The sequence below is a fragment of the Leucoraja erinacea genome, chromosome 6 (genome assembly GCF_028641065.1).
Source record: "Leucoraja erinacea ecotype New England chromosome 6, Leri_hhj_1, whole genome shotgun sequence".
In the NCBI taxonomy this organism is placed as follows: domain Eukaryota; kingdom Metazoa; phylum Chordata; class Chondrichthyes; order Rajiformes; family Rajidae; genus Leucoraja; species Leucoraja erinaceus.
This window is the reverse complement of record NC_073382.1, coordinates 63,042,694-63,063,301: the sequence shown is the minus strand read 5'-3', so window position 1 is coordinate 63,063,301 and position 20,608 is coordinate 63,042,694. Positions and strand designations below refer to the sequence as shown.

General features: G+C 42.1%; 1 protein-coding gene across 1 annotated transcript in view; it reads left to right on the top strand.

Annotated features, from left to right (window-relative positions):
• Positions 1–20,608, top strand: part of LOC129698425 (disks large homolog 2-like) — a 633,990-nt gene that overhangs the window by 267,951 nt on the left and 345,431 nt on the right. The window contains exon 13 of the mRNA XM_055637570.1: positions 20,371–20,527. Coding sequence (XP_055493545.1) covers positions 20,371–20,527 — 157 coding nt within the window. The remainder of the gene's footprint in view (positions 1–20,370; positions 20,528–20,608) is intronic.

The following is a 20,608-nucleotide window of genomic DNA, read 5'->3' as shown; positions in this document are numbered from 1 at the left end:
TAGCGGAGCTGGTACAAACCCTCAACAACTTTTCATTTGACTCCTCGCATTTCCTCCAAATCCAAGGTGTAACTATGGGCACATGCATGGGCCCCAGCTATACCTGTCTTTTTGTAGGGTACATCGAACAATCCTTGTTCGAGGCGTACCGTGGCCCTATCTCGAAACTCTACCTCCGCTACATTGATAACTGCATTGGTGCTACCTCCTGCACCTATGCGGAACTCACTGACTTCATCCATTTCACCACTAACTTCCATCCGGCACTCAAATTCACCTGGACCATTTCCAATATTTCCTTACTGTTTCTTGACCTCACTATCTCCATCGCAGGTAACCGACTACTGAACGATTTCTACTACAAACTCACTGACTCCCATGGCTATCTGGACTACACTTCTTCCCACCCTGCTTCCTGTAAGGACTCTATCCCCTACTCCCAATTCCTGCATCTACACCGCATCTGAACCCAGGATGAGGTGTTCCAAACCAGGGCATTGGAGATGTCCTCATTCTTTAGGGAATGGGGGTTCCCCTCTTCGACTATAGATGAGGCTCTCACCAGGGTCTCTTCTATATCCCATAGTTCTGCTCCCACTGCCCATCCCCCCACTCGTAACAAGGACAGAGTCCCCCTTGTCATCACGTTCCACCCTACCAGCCGCCACATACAACAGATAATCCTCAGACATTTTTGCCACCTCTAACGGGATCCCACCACTGGCCCACATCTTCCCATCTCCTCCCCTTTCGGCTTTCCGCAGAGACCGCTCCCTCCGCAACTCCCTGGTCAATTAGTCCCTTCCCACCCAAACAGCCTCCTCCCCTGGTACTTTCCCTTGCAATCGAGGGAAATTACCTCCCCCCTTGATTACATCCAGGGACCTAAGCCGTCTTTCCAGGTGAGGCAGATGTTCACCTGCACCTCCTACAACCTCATCTATTGCATCCACTGCTCTAGATGTCAACTGCTCTACGTTTCAGGTCTACATATGCTCGCAGGCTTGGCGATCGCTTCGCCGAACACCTCCGCACAGTTCGCATTAACGAACCCGATCTCCCGGTAGCTCAGCACTTCAACTCCCCCTCCCATTCCGTATCCGACCTTTCTGCCCTGGGCCTCCTCCCTGGCCAGAGTGAGTCCCACCGCAAATTGGAGGAGCAGCACCTCATATTTTGCTTGGGTACTTTACACCCCAGCTGTATGAACATTGACTTCGCCAATTTCAGGTAGTCCTTGCTTTCTCCCTGCTTCCCCTCCCCTTCCCAGCTCTCCAACAGCCCACTGCGTCCTCCTCTTCCTTTCTTCTTCCCACCCCCCCCCCCCACCCCCACATTAGTCCGAAGAAGGGTCTTGACCTGAACGTCACCTATTTCTTCGCTCCATAAATGCTGCCTCACCCGCTGAGTTTCTCCAACATTTTTGTCTACCTTCGATTTTTCTAGCATCTGCAGTTCTTAATCATTACACCTGTACCTCACTGTATTTGTAATAAGTGTATAATATAATATGATAATAAATCTGACGACCTGGCCGACGACCTGGATGATCAGCCATGATCATATTGAATGGCGGTGCAGGCTTGAAGGACCGAATGGCCTACTACTGCACCTATTTTCTATGTTTCTATGTTTCTATGCTGCAGCCATGTGAGAGGGAGTTGGTAGAATGAATTGAGAGCATTTGGAGTATGTTTGTGGGCTCTGAGAGAGAAATTCACAGATTGTCTAAAAATATTACTTTTAGGCGGAATATTTTTGGTGCCCAGAAGTAAAGGAGAAGCTACCAAATTAAAAAAGGTTGGCACTTAGAAGGGCCTCGATTCTCTTGAACACAAATTGCTCAATTAATATTCAAATACAGAAAACAAGGAGGAAGGCACTAATATATTGGGCTGTATTTCAAGAAGATTTAATTGCAACAGTAATGATGTCTGACTAAACCATATTCAGAATATTGTGCATTTGTCTTCCTAAATAAGGAAGGATATACTTATATATTGGAGGGACTGCAACAAACATTTAACAGGTTGATTCCTGGGAGGGGAGATTGCTCTATGAGGAAAAATTAAGCACTCCGTGCCTAAACTCACCAGAGTTCAGAGGAATTGATCTCATTGATACATACAAAATATTTAAAGAGATGAACAGGGAAAATTCAGTGACATTTTCTTTGGATCTAGATCCAGCAGCTAAATAAGGGATTAACCATTGAGGACAAGTGTGAAAAATAAAATGTATTCTTTCAGGTGGTAGTAAATCTTTGGAATTCTCTAGCCAAGAAATGCCATGGGAGCTTGATTATTAAGCATATTCAAGACAAAGGTTGATGGATGAAATCTAGGGTGATAACTTTTCCATGCCTTCTCCAAAGTGACCCATGTGATTGCCTGCAGTGCTGCTGGGCTCATTCCATATACATGTCATTCAGCGACAGGCACACCAGCTATAAGCATGTACGCTTTGGAAGTACATTTTGAGTCTAGGTGTCTAGTTGGAAATCTTGTATAGAAGGTTCACACCTAATACTGATTAAGAAGGGAGTCTGCATAATGCTGTGGAGCAACATGGCACATAGAACAGTTTGGGTGGAAATTGAGCCTTTAAATTGCCTGATTCAAATGAAAGTGTTTTTCAGTAAGTACAGTACAATACAATACAATACAATACGGTTTATTTGTCACATTGCACATAAGTGCAAGTGAAATGAATATGTCAGCAGCGGTACAATTATAAAGAACACACACAAAAACACAATAATTTAACAGTATAACTAAATATATGCGGGATTCAAGGAGTTTGGATCAATTGAAAGCACATGTGAGGAGCACAAACTAATTATTTATTAAAGTAAAAACAGAAAAACTAAAAAAACTCACCTATCAATAAAGAGTAACAATACAAAAAATTACAGGTCACGCCGCCTAGGAGGAGTATCTGATTCTCCTGTCTGGCTTTTGTCAACCAGCTCATTCTCTCTCACCCTCTCCTTAGTAGTGAAGCGCTTTTCTCTTCTTCCCTGAAGGTGGCTCATGCTATTTCATGGTAGAAGCATAATATATTATTCATTTTTATCTCTAAGAACAACAGTGATTATTTTTCAAATTAGCTATCCGTCTTGTTATCATAATGGCGTGAGTTATTGGATCAGACTGAGCTAGGATGTCAGGGATGGAAAAAAAACTTATCCCTTAGTGACCTCATGTTCATGAGGAATTGCCAAGCAGTTTCTAGGTCTTATCGAAGGGGGCAGGATATTGAAGGCGGGACAAAGTGACAACATGTGTGTGTTTAGCTAGGGGCGAAAGGAAGGAAATAAAGGCTTAGGTTCAGGAAGGTCATATAGGGGGTAGGTTAGAAGAGTTGGATTTTAGTTTAATAGCGTTTTACAGAGCTATAAGCATGTACGCTTTGGAAGTACATTTTGAGTCTAGGTGTCTAGTTGGAAATCTTGTATAGAAGGTTCACACCTAATACTGATTAAGAAGGGAGCCTGCATAATGCTGTGGAGCAGCATGGCACATAGAACAGTTTGGGTGGAAATTGAGCCTTTAAATTGCCTGATTCAAATGAAACAGTGTTTTTCAGTAAGTACAATACAATACAATACAATACAATACAATACGGTTTATTTGTCACATTGCACATAAGTGCAAGTGAAATGAATATGTCAGCAGCGGTACAATTATAAAGAACACACACAAAAACACAATAATTTAACAGTATAACTAAATATATGCGGGATTCAAGGATTTGGATCAATGAATGGAGAAAGCACATGCTGAGGAGCACAAATAATTATTTATTAAAGTAAAACACAGAAAAACTATCAACCATCAATAAAGTAACAATACAAAAATAACAGGTCTCACGCCGCTCTGAGTATCTGATTCTCCTGTCTGGCTTTTTGTCACCAAGCTCATTCTCTCTCACCCTCTCCTTAGTGAAGCGCTTTTCTCTTCCCGAAGATGAAGCTCTTTCTCTCCCTGAAGGTGAAGCTCATGCTCTCATGGTAGAAGCATGTATATATATATATTATCATTTTTATCTCTAAGAACAACAGTGATTGTTTTTCAAATTAGCTACCCTTCTTGTTATCATAATGGCGTGAGTTATGTGTCCTATCAGACTGAGCTAGGATGTCACGGATGGCCCTGGGAAAGAAAAACTTATCTTAGTGACCTCATGTCCTCATGATCTACTTGCCTAAGCATTCTTTGAAAACATCTACTTCTTATCCTAAGCAGGATTTGAAATGTGGTGCTGCTAAATTAGCTGACAACTCTATTTTAGCTGACATAGTTTGTTTAACCTTTACATTAAAGTAAGCAATAACTGCTGACTCCTCATTGATGAGTAACAGAGTGTCCTGGATTGGTGCATTCAGCAAGGTCATATATTGAGTAGGTTATTATTGTTGGATATTTAGTTTCATAGAGTCATACAGCTTGCAAATAGACCCTTCAGCCCAACTTGCCCACACTGGCCAACATGTCCCATCTACACTAGTCCCACCTGCCTGCATTTGGCCCATATCCCTCTAAACCTGTTCTATCCATGTACCTGTCAAATGTTTCTTAAACGTTGCGATAGTACCTGCCTCAACTACCTCTTCCGGCATCTCGTTCCATATACATACCATCCTTGGCGTGAAACAATTACCCCTCAGGTTCCTATTAAATCTTGTCCCCTTAAACCTATGTCCTTTAGTTCCTGATTCTCCTACTCTGGGCAAGAAACTCTGTGCGTCTGCCCAACTCCTCCCGGCATGCTGCAGAGAAGTCATGGCCGGAGCCTCTCAGATTGGAGCCCGCGGCCGACGGAGTCCATGGAGCCCGCATCCGACGGGAAGTCCGCGGGTTGGAGCCCTCGGCCGACAGAGTTGACGGAGCTTGCAGACCGTCCCTGGGTCGACGGAGCCCGCTGATTGGAGCCCACAGCTGACAATGAGCCTGTGAAGAAGCCGAGGCCGGAGCCTCGCGGGTTGGAGCCCGTGGCTGGCCCTTGGGTCAATGGAACCTGCAGCTGGGGCCTGGACCGATGCCACAGAGGTGTCTGGAAAGGACCCGGCAGCGGTAGTGGAGATGTCGGTGCAGCAGTCGATGATGGTGCCGACCAAGAGTAGTGGATGGACCACACGGATGTGAGGATACCGCTGCCAGGCAAAGGAACTATGGAGGACCCGGTGTGGGGGGACCACTGTGAGGGAGGGGAAACAATAATGAACAATGGAGGATCCCACATGGGGGGACCACCGTGATGGAGCGGGAGGAGGTGGGGAGAGAACAAAGGGGGACCTGGCGCGGGGTTACTTTGGAACTTTGTAAACGCCGTATGTGGCAATTATTTTCATACATTGGGTATGCAAGCAAAGAATTTCACTATGACTTGTCACATGTGACAAGAAAGTATTCATTCATTCAAGATTTTGTACACATCTATTACATCACCCATCATCCTTCTGCGCTCTACAGAGTAGAGTCTTAGCCTGCTCAACCTCTCCCTATTGTTCAGGCCTTCAAGTCCTAACAACATCCTCGTAAATCTTCCCTGCACCCTTTGCAGCTTGACGACATCTTTCCTATAACGTGGTGCCCAACGCTGAACACAATATTCTAAATGCAGCCTCACCAATGAATTTACATAATTGCTGTGCCTTTCATTGTAGCTCAGTTGCAATGCCTGATGATCACACAGCATTCATGTAAGGAGAAGTTACCTCATAACCCACTGTATTTATCCACTGGAGCAGTATATTTTTATTTATTCCTTCATGGAATTAAAACATAACTGGCAAGGCTGACATTGGTGAGTATGAATAACATAAAAAAACAGATTAGGGATAGATATTGGATTTTCTTCCCTGAAAACTGGCACCCTATTTAGTGCTATTCCACTGGTTTGTCACTGAACTATTTGTTATAGTGGGTGGTATTGTAGACAGTGAAGCTATTTGTCAAAATTTGCAGCAGGATCTTGATCTTGGGCTGAGGAATGGTTGATCGAATTTAACAGAGAAATGTGTTGCATTTTGGGAAGTCTAACATTGGCAGGACCTACACAGTGGGCTCCGAGGGGTGTTGTAGAGCAGAGATATCTTGGAATGCAGGTACATAGTTCCTTGAAAGTGGTGTCACATGTAGATAGGGTGATCAAAAAGTCTTTCAGAGTATTGAATATAGAAGTTGCGAAGTCATGTAGCTGTTTTATGGACGTTGGTGAGGCCACATTTAGAGTATTGTGTTCAGTTTTAATCACCATTTTATAGGAAAGATGTTGTCAAGCTGAAATGGGTACTGAGAATATTTATAAGGATGTTGCCAGGACTTGAGGGGCTGAGCTATCAGGAGAGGTTGAGCAGGCTAAGACTTTATTTCTTGGAATACAGGAGGATGAGGGGTGATCTTATAAAATACAAAATCATGAGAGGAATACATCAGCTAGAAGCACAGAATCTTTTGCCCAGAGTATGGGAATCGAGAACCAGAGGACATAGGTTTAAGGTGAGGGGGCAAAGATCTAATAGGAACCTGAGGGGCAACCTTTTTACAGCAAGGCTGGTGGGTGTGTGGAACGAGCCACCAGATGAGGTAGTTGAGGTAGTATTGTTTAAGAAATACTTAGACAGTTACATGGATAGGATGGGTTTAGAGGATATAGGCCCAAAAGCAAGCATGTGGGACCGGTGTAGATGGGTCATGTTGGCTGGCATGTGCAGGTTCGGCCAAAGGGCCTGTTTCATGCTCTATAATTCGATGACTCTGACATCTTGATTCTGGGTCCGAACACTCATTGTCACCCTTCTACTTTTAAGGTGCGCGATGCTGTTGCACCTCACTAACGCTGCAGCAACGTTGAATAAGGTTCTTATTACCATACAGATTGGTGGAGATGCAGTGGGAAGAGGATATCTATGAGAACTAACGTTGGAAAGGCTACACTGAGCGGCGCAGAAGTTACTTATTGAGATATTGCCATAGGTGTACACCAGCTCAACGGTGGCTCATAACACTCAACATAGAGCATTCTCCAGGTTGAGAGCTACATGTAGACAGTAGATGACAACAGCTTCCATTACATCCAACTGAAGATCATGCATGAGACCACAGAATCCTGAAATTGAGCAGTGGCTGCCAGTCCCCAATATGACTCTCAGATATTATGCTGGCTGGATTCAACATGACTCCATATCTTAGCATGGTTTGCTGAGATATAGTCATGTTGCATCCAGCCAACAGAGTGATCAATAATGAATATTTTCTAGGATTAATGTGACTTTATTTCATATTGTAACGTTGAAAGATGGCATAACATTATTAATTACAGTATTGATTATCTGGTTCATATTGGAAATGCATCATCCACACAAGGGAAAATGCTAACAGGGAGTGCCAGAATAAATTTCCAGATTGGCTTAATCTGATTCCGAAATGTTATGATTGGATTTGACTCTGGGTTAAAGCCATTTTCAATGTATACTGCGAAAATAATAGAAAAATATAATCAAATTTTCAGGCCGTAAATAGAAGTGTATTTTTTGAATTAACCTGTGCCAGGTTTGATATAGTCTGTAGCACTTCTTGAATGAGCCTATCTATAATGAATACTTTTAGTATCAATCTTAATTACCTTCGCAAACAACAATTCTATTTTATTTGTTTCATAATCAAATTTGAAAACCTCAAAGATATATATGAATTGTCAATGCTCATATTATAATCTTCTTCTTGCGTATGGCGTGCACAGCCTAAAGTTGTAGATCAAGGGTAGGACAGGCCAGGACAGCATCAGTTACTGGGTGGATGGCTTTGATTCCACCAGGAAAAAGCCTCAGTGAGCAGTCATTCACGGTGCCTCGGATGGTCTGGTCTGGATGTCCGCAGTCGCAAGCAGGGATGTCTGCCATCCCTCACTTATGCAGGTTGCTGTTCTTGCATGGAGGGTGCGGATTTTGTTCAGGGTTAGCCATTGCTTGCGATGGAGATCAAAACCTGGTGGTTTCACTGTGGGTCTGTGATGACATCTCCGTTGTTGGTGTTGGCATCTTTCCAGGCTCTGCGCCACTCAGTCTTGGAATCAAAGTCTTCCAGGAATTTTAGGGCTGTTTATGCATAGTAACCTTTGACCTGGACATGCGCAGTCGGAATACCGAACTCGCTTATTGTATCTTATATACACCATGAGCCGGTAACAAACAAACATATTTTACCATTTACAAGAATATCTCAATTCTGGTACATTTTCAAGGTTTCAAATATATATGACCTTGTACCATTTCATTAACTGGCTGCAAATCATGTTCATTCCTTTGTAAGCCATGATTAAACATTTTACGTTGTGCAAAAACACTTGTTTCTCCTTAATTCACATTATGCATGCACTACTGCAAAAATTTGAAAAAAGTTATTCTTCAGTCTGCATAGCAACGGAATATTGAATGGGATGCACAAATGATGATATATTCCTTGCAACATTTTGTCCTTATCTTGGAAGAGTTTTTAGGTATAATTTTACACCATATGGGAATTTGGCACTGAAATAGAAATAGGGATAATAGTCAATTGTTGTCTATACTGAAGATTGGTCACTTTACTTACTAACCAATGGAGTGCTATAATATCAGAAGCTCCGCCTACTACACTGTTCATATTATTGTAACCCAACTCATGCTGGCAGTCTACGCTGCTACCCAGCTGAAGCAACATGCTGCAGTGTGTCATAAGTGCCTTTTAATAAATACTGTTGTACCATGTTCGTGAGTATGACTGGGTCATTGACATGGTGTCAAGTAGTGGTTGGTAACCCACTCCGTGTTTAGTATATCAGGTTTTATTTTATCCCCTGTATTTTGTTTTCACACATTCACTTGCGCTGCCATGGCCAGCTCACTTCGCCGGCCAGACCCTCTGATCTTTGACTCAGACATCGCTGGATATTGGCACAATTTAGAGCGCGATTACAACCATTACATTCGTGCTGCTCATCGCAACGCTACACCAGAAGTGCGTGCCTCCATATTACTCAATGTCGCTGGCCCTGAAGCAATAAAGCATGCAGAACGTTTCGACTACGCGCCTGCAGGTCTGGATCACAACAACCAGATCGTGGTACCTGCTGAAACTATTGATGATCCTGCGGTCCTACTCACTAAGTTCCAACAGCTGTGTGACCATCGTGCCAACTCCATACTCGAAGTTTTTTGCTCGTTACCAACAGCAAGGTGAGCCTGTAGAAAATTACATTAGTGATCTGAAACACATTGCTGCATGCTGCTGTTTTGGGAATCTGTGTGATGAACTCATCCGCAACAGACTGGTGGGAGGCCTGCTTAGCGATAAGGTGCGAGATGAATTACTCTGCGATATTGAACTGACCTTAGCCCGAGCTGAACATGCTTGTAGGATTGCTAAACAGTTTCTCACACAAAATCATTGGGCCCTAGGCCACATTCCTTGTACAATGTCGATGCTACCAACACCTCCTATCGTAACCGGCATTCACAACCCCACACGCCACCTCGATAGCCTCAGAGATTTTTCAAATGGTGCTCTAACTGTGACGGCTCCCATCCTCCAGGTCGCAAACTCTGCGTTGCTTTCGGAAAAATTTGCCGCTATTGCAAGAAAATTAATAACTTCATGAAATGCTGATGTTCACGCATGGCTCGTTCGCTCCCAAGGCAGCCTGTGCATCTATTAAAACATGAAGCTACTGATAACGAGTACCAGGAGCTGGAAGCACCTTCTCCCGTTCGGCTCCCAGAGCATGAACATAACAGTCATAACATCTACTCGCTGATTGTTTCCACTAACAAGCAACTTGACCCTGAAGTTTCTCTGCTCGTCAACAAGAGCCTCGCTATTGCAAAGATCGACACTGGTGCCAAGTGCAATGTCATGTCATTATCTGAATTTAAACAAATCCGTAATGCTCAACGTATAGAAAACACTTCAGCCACTTTACTAGCATATGGGGTAGTGGAGCTGCTCCCACTTGGAGAAACTAAACTGAATTGCTGCCTGAAGTCACAAGCTCACAAACTGAAGTATCTCATTGTCCATGGGAAAGCTGCAACTCTGCTTGGCATTAACACATGCCAGAATCTAGGACTGGTTACTTTTGGACCTGCTGTCCATCAAATCTCTCCCACTGAGGGCCCCACCCAACAGATACTTTCACAATACAAATAACTATTTGACGATAAGCATGGAAAACTGCCAATCAAATACAACACCGCCACTAATCGAAATGTCTTACCTGTGGTTCGAGCACCGCACCACATTCCACATGCTATGCATGACAGAGTATACAATGAGCTCCAGCGGATGGTGTCCCTGGGTGTCATTGCTACAGTCACCGACCCGTTCGACTGGGTTTCCACCATGGTAGTTGCAACAAAGAAGAACAAGGAAGAAATCTGAATCTACATCAACCCCAGAGACCTTAACACAGCGATCAGACACCCACACTACCCGATGCGTACAATAGACGAAGTTGCTGCTCAGATAGGCAGTGCATCTGAGTTTTCTGATCTGGATGCCAAAAGTTCATTCTGGCAGATCCCGCTGGATCCTGCCTCGTCCAATCTCACCACGTTCGGCACCCCCTTTGGCTGCTATAAATTTCTGCAGATGCCCTTTGGCGTCAACTCTGCTAGTGAGGTATTCCAACGCACAATGGAACAGTTATTTGCGGGGTATCCATGCGCCATCATTGTCGACGATATTCTCGTTGCCGGATACAACACAGCTGAACATGATGCCAACTTGAAAAAAGTACTAGACCATGCTAAAGGCATCCAACTACAGCTCAACCCTCTAAAATGCAGATTTTTGTGTCAAGAAGGTCAACTATGTCGGACATGTATTCACTGGTGATGGCCTCAGACCGGACCCATCCTAGACCACTGACATCAACGAGATGCCACTGACGTTATGAGTTTACAGAGATTCCTGGGAATGGTCAACTACTTGGGGAAATTCATTCCCAACCTCAGTGAAATATCTGTTCCTCTGCGACAACTGATTCACAAGGACACTGCTTGGTCCTGGTACCCACAACACCAGAGAGCTTTTGAAATCCTCAAATTGCAATTGTCCAGTGCTCCAACCCTCGTCTACTTTGCTTTGAAGGAACCGGTGACGCTCATGTGTGATGCACTTGGTACTTGGCAGTACTTGCCTACAGACCTCCACCGAAGGAGACTGCAGACCTATTGCTTTCGCCTCCCGCACACTGTCTGAGACTGAACAATGTTATGCCCAGATCGAAAAGGACTTACTTCCCGTGGATTTTGCCTGCACAAAATTCAAGGACTTTATTTTTGGCATGTCCGTGACTGTTGAAACAGACCACCGGCCGCTGGTCACCATTCTGAACAAACCCATTCATGCTGCTCCGGCTCGCCTGCAATCGATGATGATGCAGCTACAGTGTTTTGATTTCACCATAGTCTACAAAAAGTGGAAGGCCATGCACTTAGTTAACACGTTCACCTCCTGTCGTCCAGAAACAACTCCAACTGAAACACGATGCCCAGAAGCGATTTTTACATGTCCAGCAAATCACTTAAACCTCTCTCCAGTGGGCAAGTTGTTTGCCTTCAGACTGACAAAGACTATAGCCGTTTGGGTCACATCCACAGCCCTGCCAAGGAGCCGCGCTCGTACCTGGTAAGTGCCGACGGAGGAATTTACAGACGCAACGATCAACATCTCCTTCCCGTGAAGGAACCATGTCCAGCGGTCTCGTATCCAGAAGGCATGCGTCCGATCTACCCCTCTACTGTTGCACTGTTGCTTCCTTCACGCTCTGCTGCTGCAGACCAACCATTGGCTATGCCCCCTACGCCCTCACCACAACGTTCGGTGCCCCGCTAGCCGGCTTTGCCCTGTTCACCCCCCGGGTTCCCAGTGCTCTCCCCGCATGGGTCCCCAGTTATTTCCCTGTGTGAAGGGAGGAGATGTGGATCTATACGGCATGTGCATGGGACAGGTTTGTAGGCCGCCCCTTGGATATGGGGATTTTGGATTAAACCATCTGTACGTCCCTATATGCACCATTAGCATTTCGGTACTGTATTATTCAGTCGTCACATAGTAGTGTGTTTATTCTTATGGGTCACCGAGATTTAGATGTGTTTCACTTTTATTTCTACAAGGAAAGATGTAGATTGGTCACTTTACTGGAGTGTTTTATTATTAGAAGCTTCGCCTACTACACTGTTCATATTATTCCAACCCAACTCGTGCTGGCAGTCTACGCTGCTACCCAGCTGAAGCAACATGTGTTATAAGTGCCTTTTAATAAATACTGTTATACCATGTTCGTGAGTATGACTGGGTCATTTGACATATACTATTCAACATTTATTTGCATATACATGAAATTAACTTAACTAGTTTAACATGGAAGTCTTGTGTTGTTGTTACTGAATGTCACTATTCATTGAACTGCTTGATTGAATTTAACCATGTCGTAAATGCAGAATGTGGCTACTGTCTGCTTTTGGAATGACTGCAATCAATTTGCCCCAATCACTGTGATCTACCTACCTACCAAAGTCACCTTCTCCAATTTATCTCATTTCTTTTCAGCTTGAGTCTAAAGATTTGTCCCAAATCAAGATGGCATCTGTCCATTTCCCTCCACAAATACCGCATGGCCCACTGAGTTTGAGTTAATGATAGTCCATAGATACAGTATGGAAACAGGCCTTTCGGCCCAACTTTCCCACGCTGACCAATTACACATGTTTTTTGTGTAAGGAACAGATAGTTGCTTACACCAACCAAGTTTCATTTTTGGTTAAATGGGGATGTCCATTTTATAATTAATATTATCATAGAAAGAAGGTAGTACCATGTATTGTAGATGGCAGGAAAGACTATCCTTGAATCTAGTGGTACACACTTTCAAACGTTCTGGGGAGAATATGAATGCAACCCACTCTAAGGAAGTGTTCCTGACCTTCCAATCTATTTAGTTTCAACCATTTGCACTTTTCACAGCTGTAACTATAATTTGCACTCTGTTTCCTTGCAACTTTCACACCACCTCCCCACACAATAGGGCCAAATTACAGAAGCCAATTAACCTACAAATCTGTACGTTTTGGGGATGTGGGAGGAAACCGGACCACCTGTAGGAAACCTATAGTAGATAAGATAAATGATCACTGTCATTTTCAAAAAGTAGAGGGCAGAGATTTAAATTGAGAGGGGCAAGATTTAAAGGGGACTTGAGGGGAAACCTTTTCCCACAGAGGGTGATGGATACATGGAACAAGCTGCCAGAGGAAGCTGTAGAGGTGGGTACAATTGTCTGTTTCCATGCTGTAAAACACTATAACCTGATGTGTAAGAAAAAAGAGGGATAATTTTTGCATACTTGTCAATGGCTGTTGGAACAATCCCACAATGCTAAAAATAATCTGTGTGTTTCCAACTCTTATTTTGATTAACAAATGAATAATTCTACATTTCAACAATGGTTTATGATTATTCCTTCCGGCTGAGAAGTATTGAAGGCCTTGCTGTGCATATAAACAGTTATTCGAAGTTTGCAAATATGGTGTTATTATTTTTGAACTAATTTCTTGGTCTTACTAAGAAGTTAGAAATGGACAGGAGTGATGCAATCACAATCTTAATAAAGGAACTAGCAGGAGCTACTTTTGAAACATTGTTTTTTTTTTGCAAAATAACCCACTATCTCTTATGAACACCAAAATTAACAATCACACATTAGGGAATTACATTAAAAATGCTCCTTTGGTTAAAACACCATGATTAGTTCAAAAGAAATACAGTGTTGAATGGCAAATATCAATTTTGTTCAGTAAATTCTGTCAAATAGGTGAAATTCACTTTCTGATGGTAGAAACCCATCTATAGATAACAGCAATAGAAGCTCCCAGCACTTAACATGGCCTCTTGCCTGCAGAGCCAATTGGTATCAATGTCGATCTCAGAGATGGTGGTTATGCAATCTTATGGCTCTGCTTATCTAATGGCTCATATAGGTAGGAATCAACCTCCTGGACATTGTTAGCAATCTATATCAAATAAGAACATAACGTTAAGCTGTATAGTGGCTGAATACATGAATAGATCTTTCAGCATTAAAACAATGGATTGACGTATGTAGGCACCATTTGGATTTTTGTTCCTATATTATTGTATTTCCATATTTCTGTTTTTATATTTCAGTCTGATTATGTTAAAATGTGCACAGAGGACTATTTATTTCAGAGTTTTGAGTAATATCCTAAATCTTTGGGAAATGTTCAGAATGACTGGCTGCAGTGACTGCCCACCTCTGCATGTCTAGGTCAATCTCACTGGCCTCCACAGCCTGGAGTTGGGTAGCATGCTCCAAGTGATGACTCAGATTGGAGGCCCTACCCCAGCATGCACTGAAAGAAGCGAATATGCAGTGGAGCTTTGGCTTGTCAAAGTTAGGAAACAGTTTTTGACATTCACATACATTTAAAAAAAATGATATGAATAAAAAGATAATAATTCATGTATTTAAAAAAAACCCAAATCATTAAAACATTAGCAAATAACTATATACACATTAAAGTAAAATAACAAAAACTAGCTTCCACATTCTGCAGGCCAATGACTTTCTATTAAAATTATTCGGATTTATAGATTGTCCATCAGAGCTACATTCTCAATGTAATGCTGGGGAGTCCCAGGAAGACCAGGCTTTGCTACTGGGTTGTACATGATGTCTGGCAGTGTAGGTTAATGACAGATGTGGCAGCAGATCAACACAAGTTGTGATTGACCTGCTGGAATCACCTCACACCAACTGTTTCTTTCAGAACTGCCAGCCATTGTTGGAATGATTCACCATAATATATTTCTGTCATAACAGTAATTCTCATGATGAACACACAGCAGAAGGTCCATTAGTATTTATTGTGGTTGGTAGACAGAATGGCATTAACATTTTCTTAATACAATGCATGACCCCAACAAAATGCTGTAAATGCTAGGAACAGAATTCTAAACTTATATCTCAAATAAATCATGGTTTGGGTTAAAAAGGTCTCCGATATCTTCAAAAAGTGCAGTAATACTAACATAGAAACATAGAAACATAGAAATTAGGAGCAGGAGTAGGCCATTCGGCCCTTCGAGCCTGCACCGCCATTCAATATGATCATGGCTGATCATCCAACTCAGTATCCCGTACCTGCCTTCTCTCCATACCCCCTGATCCCCTTAGCCACAAGGGCCACATCTAACTCCCTCTTAAATATAGCCAATGAACTGGCCTCAACTACCCTCTGTGGCAGAGAGTTCCAGAGATTCACCACTCTCTGTGTGAAAAAAGTTCTTCTCATCTCGGTTTTAAAGGATTTCCCCCTTATCCTTAAGCTATGACCCCTTGTCCTGGACTTCCCTAACATCAGGAACAATCTTCCTGCATCTAGCCTGTCCAACCCCTTAAGAATTTTGTAGGTTTCTATAAGATCCCCTCTCAATCTCCTAAATTCTAGAGAGTATAAACCAAGTCTATCCAGTCTTTCTTCATAAGACAGTCCTGACATCCCAGGAATCAGTCTGGTGAACCGTCTCTGCACTCTCTCTATGGCAATAATGTCCTTCCTCAGATTTGGAGACCAAAACTGTACGCAATACTCCAGGTGTGGTCTCACCAAGACCCTGTACAACTGCAGTAGAACCTCCCTGCTCCTATACTCAAATCCGTTTGCAATGAAAGCTAACATACCATTTGCTTTCTTTACTGCCTGCTGCACCTGCATGCCTACCTTCAATGACTGGTGTACCATGACACCCAGGTCTCGCTGCATCTCCCCCTTTCCCAATCGGCCACCATTTAGATAATAGTCTGCTTTCCCGTTTTTGCCACCAAAATGGATAACCTCACATTTATCCACATTATACTGCATCTGCCAAACATTTGCCCACTCACCCAGCCTATCCAAGTCACCTTGCAGTCTCCTAGCATCCTCCTCACAGCTAACACTGCCCCCCCACCTTAGTGTCATCCATACTGACATAGTGATAAGTATTTAGCATCATAACTCCATGAAACTGACAGACATCTAGACTGGGCTTGGTTTAATGCAGAATAGAGAATTTGCTGTCAGCAATTTGCTGCTTTTCCACATAATTATTTTTTTAATAACCTTTACCAGCCCAGTTTCCAAACTGGGTGAAATTAAGAGAACATCAGATGCTTATGAACCATCCACTGGAAAATATCCTGAAAATGTTACACTCTGATGCATGACGTGTAATTGAATTGTATGGTTTGTTTGGTCATAATTACAGCAATCATCTGGCCTTAAAACAGAATTTTGCACACATAATGGTGTTTCTTCAGATCATTATTTCAAAATGATGTTGTTTTAGATTTTATTCATGATGTTTCATCTTCTATATTAGAAACATAGAAACATAGAAACATAGAAATTAGGTGCAGGAGTAGGCCATTCGGCCCTTCGAGCCTGTACCGCCATTTAATATGATCATGGCTGATCATCCAACTCAGTATCCCGTACCTGCCTTTTCTCCATACCCTCTGATCCCCTTGGCCACAAGGGCCACATCTAACTCCCTCTTAAATATAGCCAATGAACTGGCCTCAACTACCCTCTGTGGCAGAGAGTTCCAGAGATTCACCACTCTCTGTGTGAAAAAAGTTCTCCTCATCTCGGTTTTAAAGGATTTCCCCCTTATCCTTAAGCTGTGACCCCTTGTCCTGGACTCCCCAACATCGGAAACAATCTTCCTGCATCTAGCCTGTCCAACCCCTTAAGAATTTTGTAAGTTTCTATAAGATCCCCTCTCAATCTCCTAAACTCTAGAGAGTATAAACCAAGTCTATCCAGTCTTTCTTCATAAGACAGTCCTGACATCCCAGGAATCAGTCTGGTGAACCTTCTCTGCACTCCCTCTATGGCAATAATGTCCTTCCTCAGATTTGGAGACCCAAAACTGCACGCAATACTCCAGGTGTGGTCTCACCAAGACCCTATACAACTGCAGTAGAACCTCCCTGCTCCTATACTCAAATCCTCTTGCTATGAAGGCCAACATGCCATTCGCTTTCTTTACTGCCTGCTGCACCTGCATGCCTACCTTCAATGACTGGTGTACCATGACACCCAGGTCTCGCTGCATCTCCCCGTTTCCCAATCGGCCACCGTTTAGATAATAATCTGCTTTCCCGTTTTTACCACCAAAAGGATAACCTCACATTTATCCACATTAAACTGCATCTGCCAAACATTTGCCCACTCACCCAGCCTATCCAAGTCACCTTGCAGTCTCCTAGCATCCTCCTCACACCTAACACTGCCCCCCAGCTTAGTGTCATCCGCAAACTTGGAGATATTGCCTTCAATTCCCTCATCCAGATCATTAAATATATTATATTGTAAATAGCTGGGGTCCCAGTACTGAGCCTTGCTGTACCCCACTAGTCACTGCCTGCCATTGTGAAAAGGACCCGTTTACTCCTACTCTTTGCTTCCTGTTTGCCAGCCAGTTCTCTATCCACATCAATACTGAACCCCCAATGCCATGTGCTTTAAGTTTGTATACTAATACAATAATCCAATAATACAATAAAGTTTGTATACTAATACAATAATCCAATAATACAATAAATATTCTTGTGTGTTTTGTATATCTTGTTCAAGCACTATAAAATGCTTAAAATGTTGGTTAAAAATTATATATTTTTAATTGTTGTTTGTCTGAAATATCTGTGGCGTGATTGACTGTAGTCAGCTTGATGGCATTTTACTGTTTCTAGATTTGGCTTCTAACAGCAATCAACTACAGAAATTGAAACTACTGAGATCTTTACATTTGGTTGACAATTTTCTTCGAAGTCAGTGGCCAGCACTGTTGCTTCCCTGCTGACTGAAGAAAATCCAGGTCATTTAGCTGTGTTGCAGTGCGACAAATTGAGGATGGTTTAATACCTTGAGAACATTGTTCTTATTTTAGTTAGAATATCATAACAGAATTGAGGTGAACAGAACATATTCTCATAATAATATGCAAATTAATGGTTCGATATATATTATACAAACAAAAAAATAATTATTTTTTGTTTGTTACCATTTATGTTGAGAAGCTACTTACAAACTGTACAATAAAAATAATACGAACTTGCATCTAAGGCACCTTTATTATTGCAATGTATTCAAACCATTCTTATTATACAAAATGTAAGTCTAAGTTACATAAGGTGCTATTAAGGCTGATAACCAAAAGGTTTGATATGATGTATAAGGGGTTAGGATGGAGGTGTGAAGGTGGAGAGGAAATTGGAATGGGTGACAAGTGAGAGTTTCACATTGTGACCATGTGTGATTGGACATTGAAGCGATAATACTGGAAAAACTCAATGATTCAGGCAATATGTGTCCAGAGATGAAGTGTGTTAACATTTCAAGTCAATTACCTTTAGTCGGAATTGGGAAAAGTTAGTGATTTAAAACAAGAAGAAAAAAATGTTATTGCAGAGAAAGGGGCATGGTGGAGAGAACAAAAAAGTGATCTTTGATGAGGTGAAGTTGGAGAGAGATTGAAAGGCACAAATCCACCAACCTAAGCATTCATTTATTCATGATCAGCACACCAGAAATTGATTTTACATTCACTAACGGGATAGATTTATCACCCGACACCATTCAATATCTTCTGCTGTGTCTTGTTCATCATCTGGACAACATAGATACTTCTGATTTTATTTCCTTTGTATATCAAATATCTTGTTGGACTTTTTGGGTGCCTCATTTCTGTGCCTCAGGCTTGATCACTAACCTTGCGACTTTTTAGCTTAATCATAATTGCTTTACTGTGAGTCATTGCTTCAATTGCTATGTTTCACTTTCCCCAAATTGGACTGTAATTCTTCATTGAATTTGTTCATGCTGTTTCACCTCTCAGAGTATGTTTGGTTGACCTAATTCAGCAGTATACCTTGCTGAGTTGCAGTGTCTGATAGTCTTTTCACTGTGAGAATAATCATGCATCCATGCTTCCACGCTTTTTGGTTGTAGAGAATTCATAGCATTCTGCTATATCAAATAACTGTGGCAATGTTCCAACCACCCCATTACCTCATTAAATGAGTTTATTTTATTTTGCAACTCCTATGTGAATAGGTGTGCAATAAACTTCAGATCTGATTTTGTGTGTAAAAATTGTTTTAATGTGATCACTTGCTGCAGCAAAAAGAGCAACATCCCGAACACCTCTTCAGCCTCTAGACAATTCTTGATCATGAAAAGCATTTGCATCTCCTTCATATGTGAATGACACCAAAGTCCTGCTGTATACCACCAAGATGCTTATGAAGCCTCCCAGTGATTGTGCTACCATTTTACTTCTGTCTGTGCAAACATTACTGCAACATTCAAACCGCCTGTGTTTTTAATATTCACACTCAATGTTTCTCACTCTGTTACAAACCTAATTCACTGTAAAATTGGTCACTGCTCTCTAAAAGGCACTATTGTTGTCTACACACCTATTTTTTAATTTTATTCTCCCTCTCCTATTCCCTCTCCCTCTCCAAAGCAATTCATCACCACGGACGTTAATGCCGCTAGTCATTGAGGCACGTCACCTTACACTTCTTGAGCATTGGTATTATTGATGCCCTTTTAAAGCAGGTGGGAACCTCAGACTCAGTAAAGAGAGGTTGAAGATGTCTGCAAAAACTGTAGCCAGGTAGTCTGCACAGGGTTTAAGAGGTTGACCTGTGAACAAAGCTGCAAGTTCTGGTTAACTCTTATCATAATATCTGTGGGACATTCTAAGCTTCAAAACAAGAGCAACACGTGGAATTCTTATGTCATATATACACATGACGACTCTCTTATGTTCATATGCCATTTAGATATCACAAATATCAAACCTTATGACGTGCGATGAGGACTTGTGTGCGGGGTTCTAGAGGTTAATTCGTGAAATTCGTACAAAAAATCGTGTTGTCATTATTTGGGCACACACATTAATTTAATAAATCACACATAGAGAGCAGAATAATACTGCTGCCCAGCTGAAATGTATTATTTTCTTGTTTAATGTACTCTTGGATCGCAAAGGTCAATCAGTTAATTAAACCTCTGTGTTAGGTAATGGTTGGTATTTGAAAGAAAAACCATAAATTATGTGCCAGCCAACATTTTTCAGAATTTGATAATAGGATGATTGGTTCTTTAGCCAGGCAGATCTATGATATAATCATGCTGCAATTAATTTTTAAAAATGCCAAGGATGCCCATCAAAATATTTAGTAAATTAAAAGGTGTTAAAAAATCGCATTGGAAATGATAATATGGATGTTACTTTTTAATATTTGCAGGGAGCCCAGAAATTTTGTACTGCACAGAGGAGCCAGTGGATTGGGCTTTAACATCGTTGGGGGTGAAGATGGTGAAGGGATATTTATCTCGTTCATCCTGGCAGGTGGACCAGCAGATCTTAGTGGGGAGCTGCAAAGAGGTGACCAGATTCTCTCAGTAAGTCAAGTTTGTTGTAAACTGAACTTTAATAGTTTGGTCCTACTATATCTGATCAGTAATAAGTGTAACTTATTCATT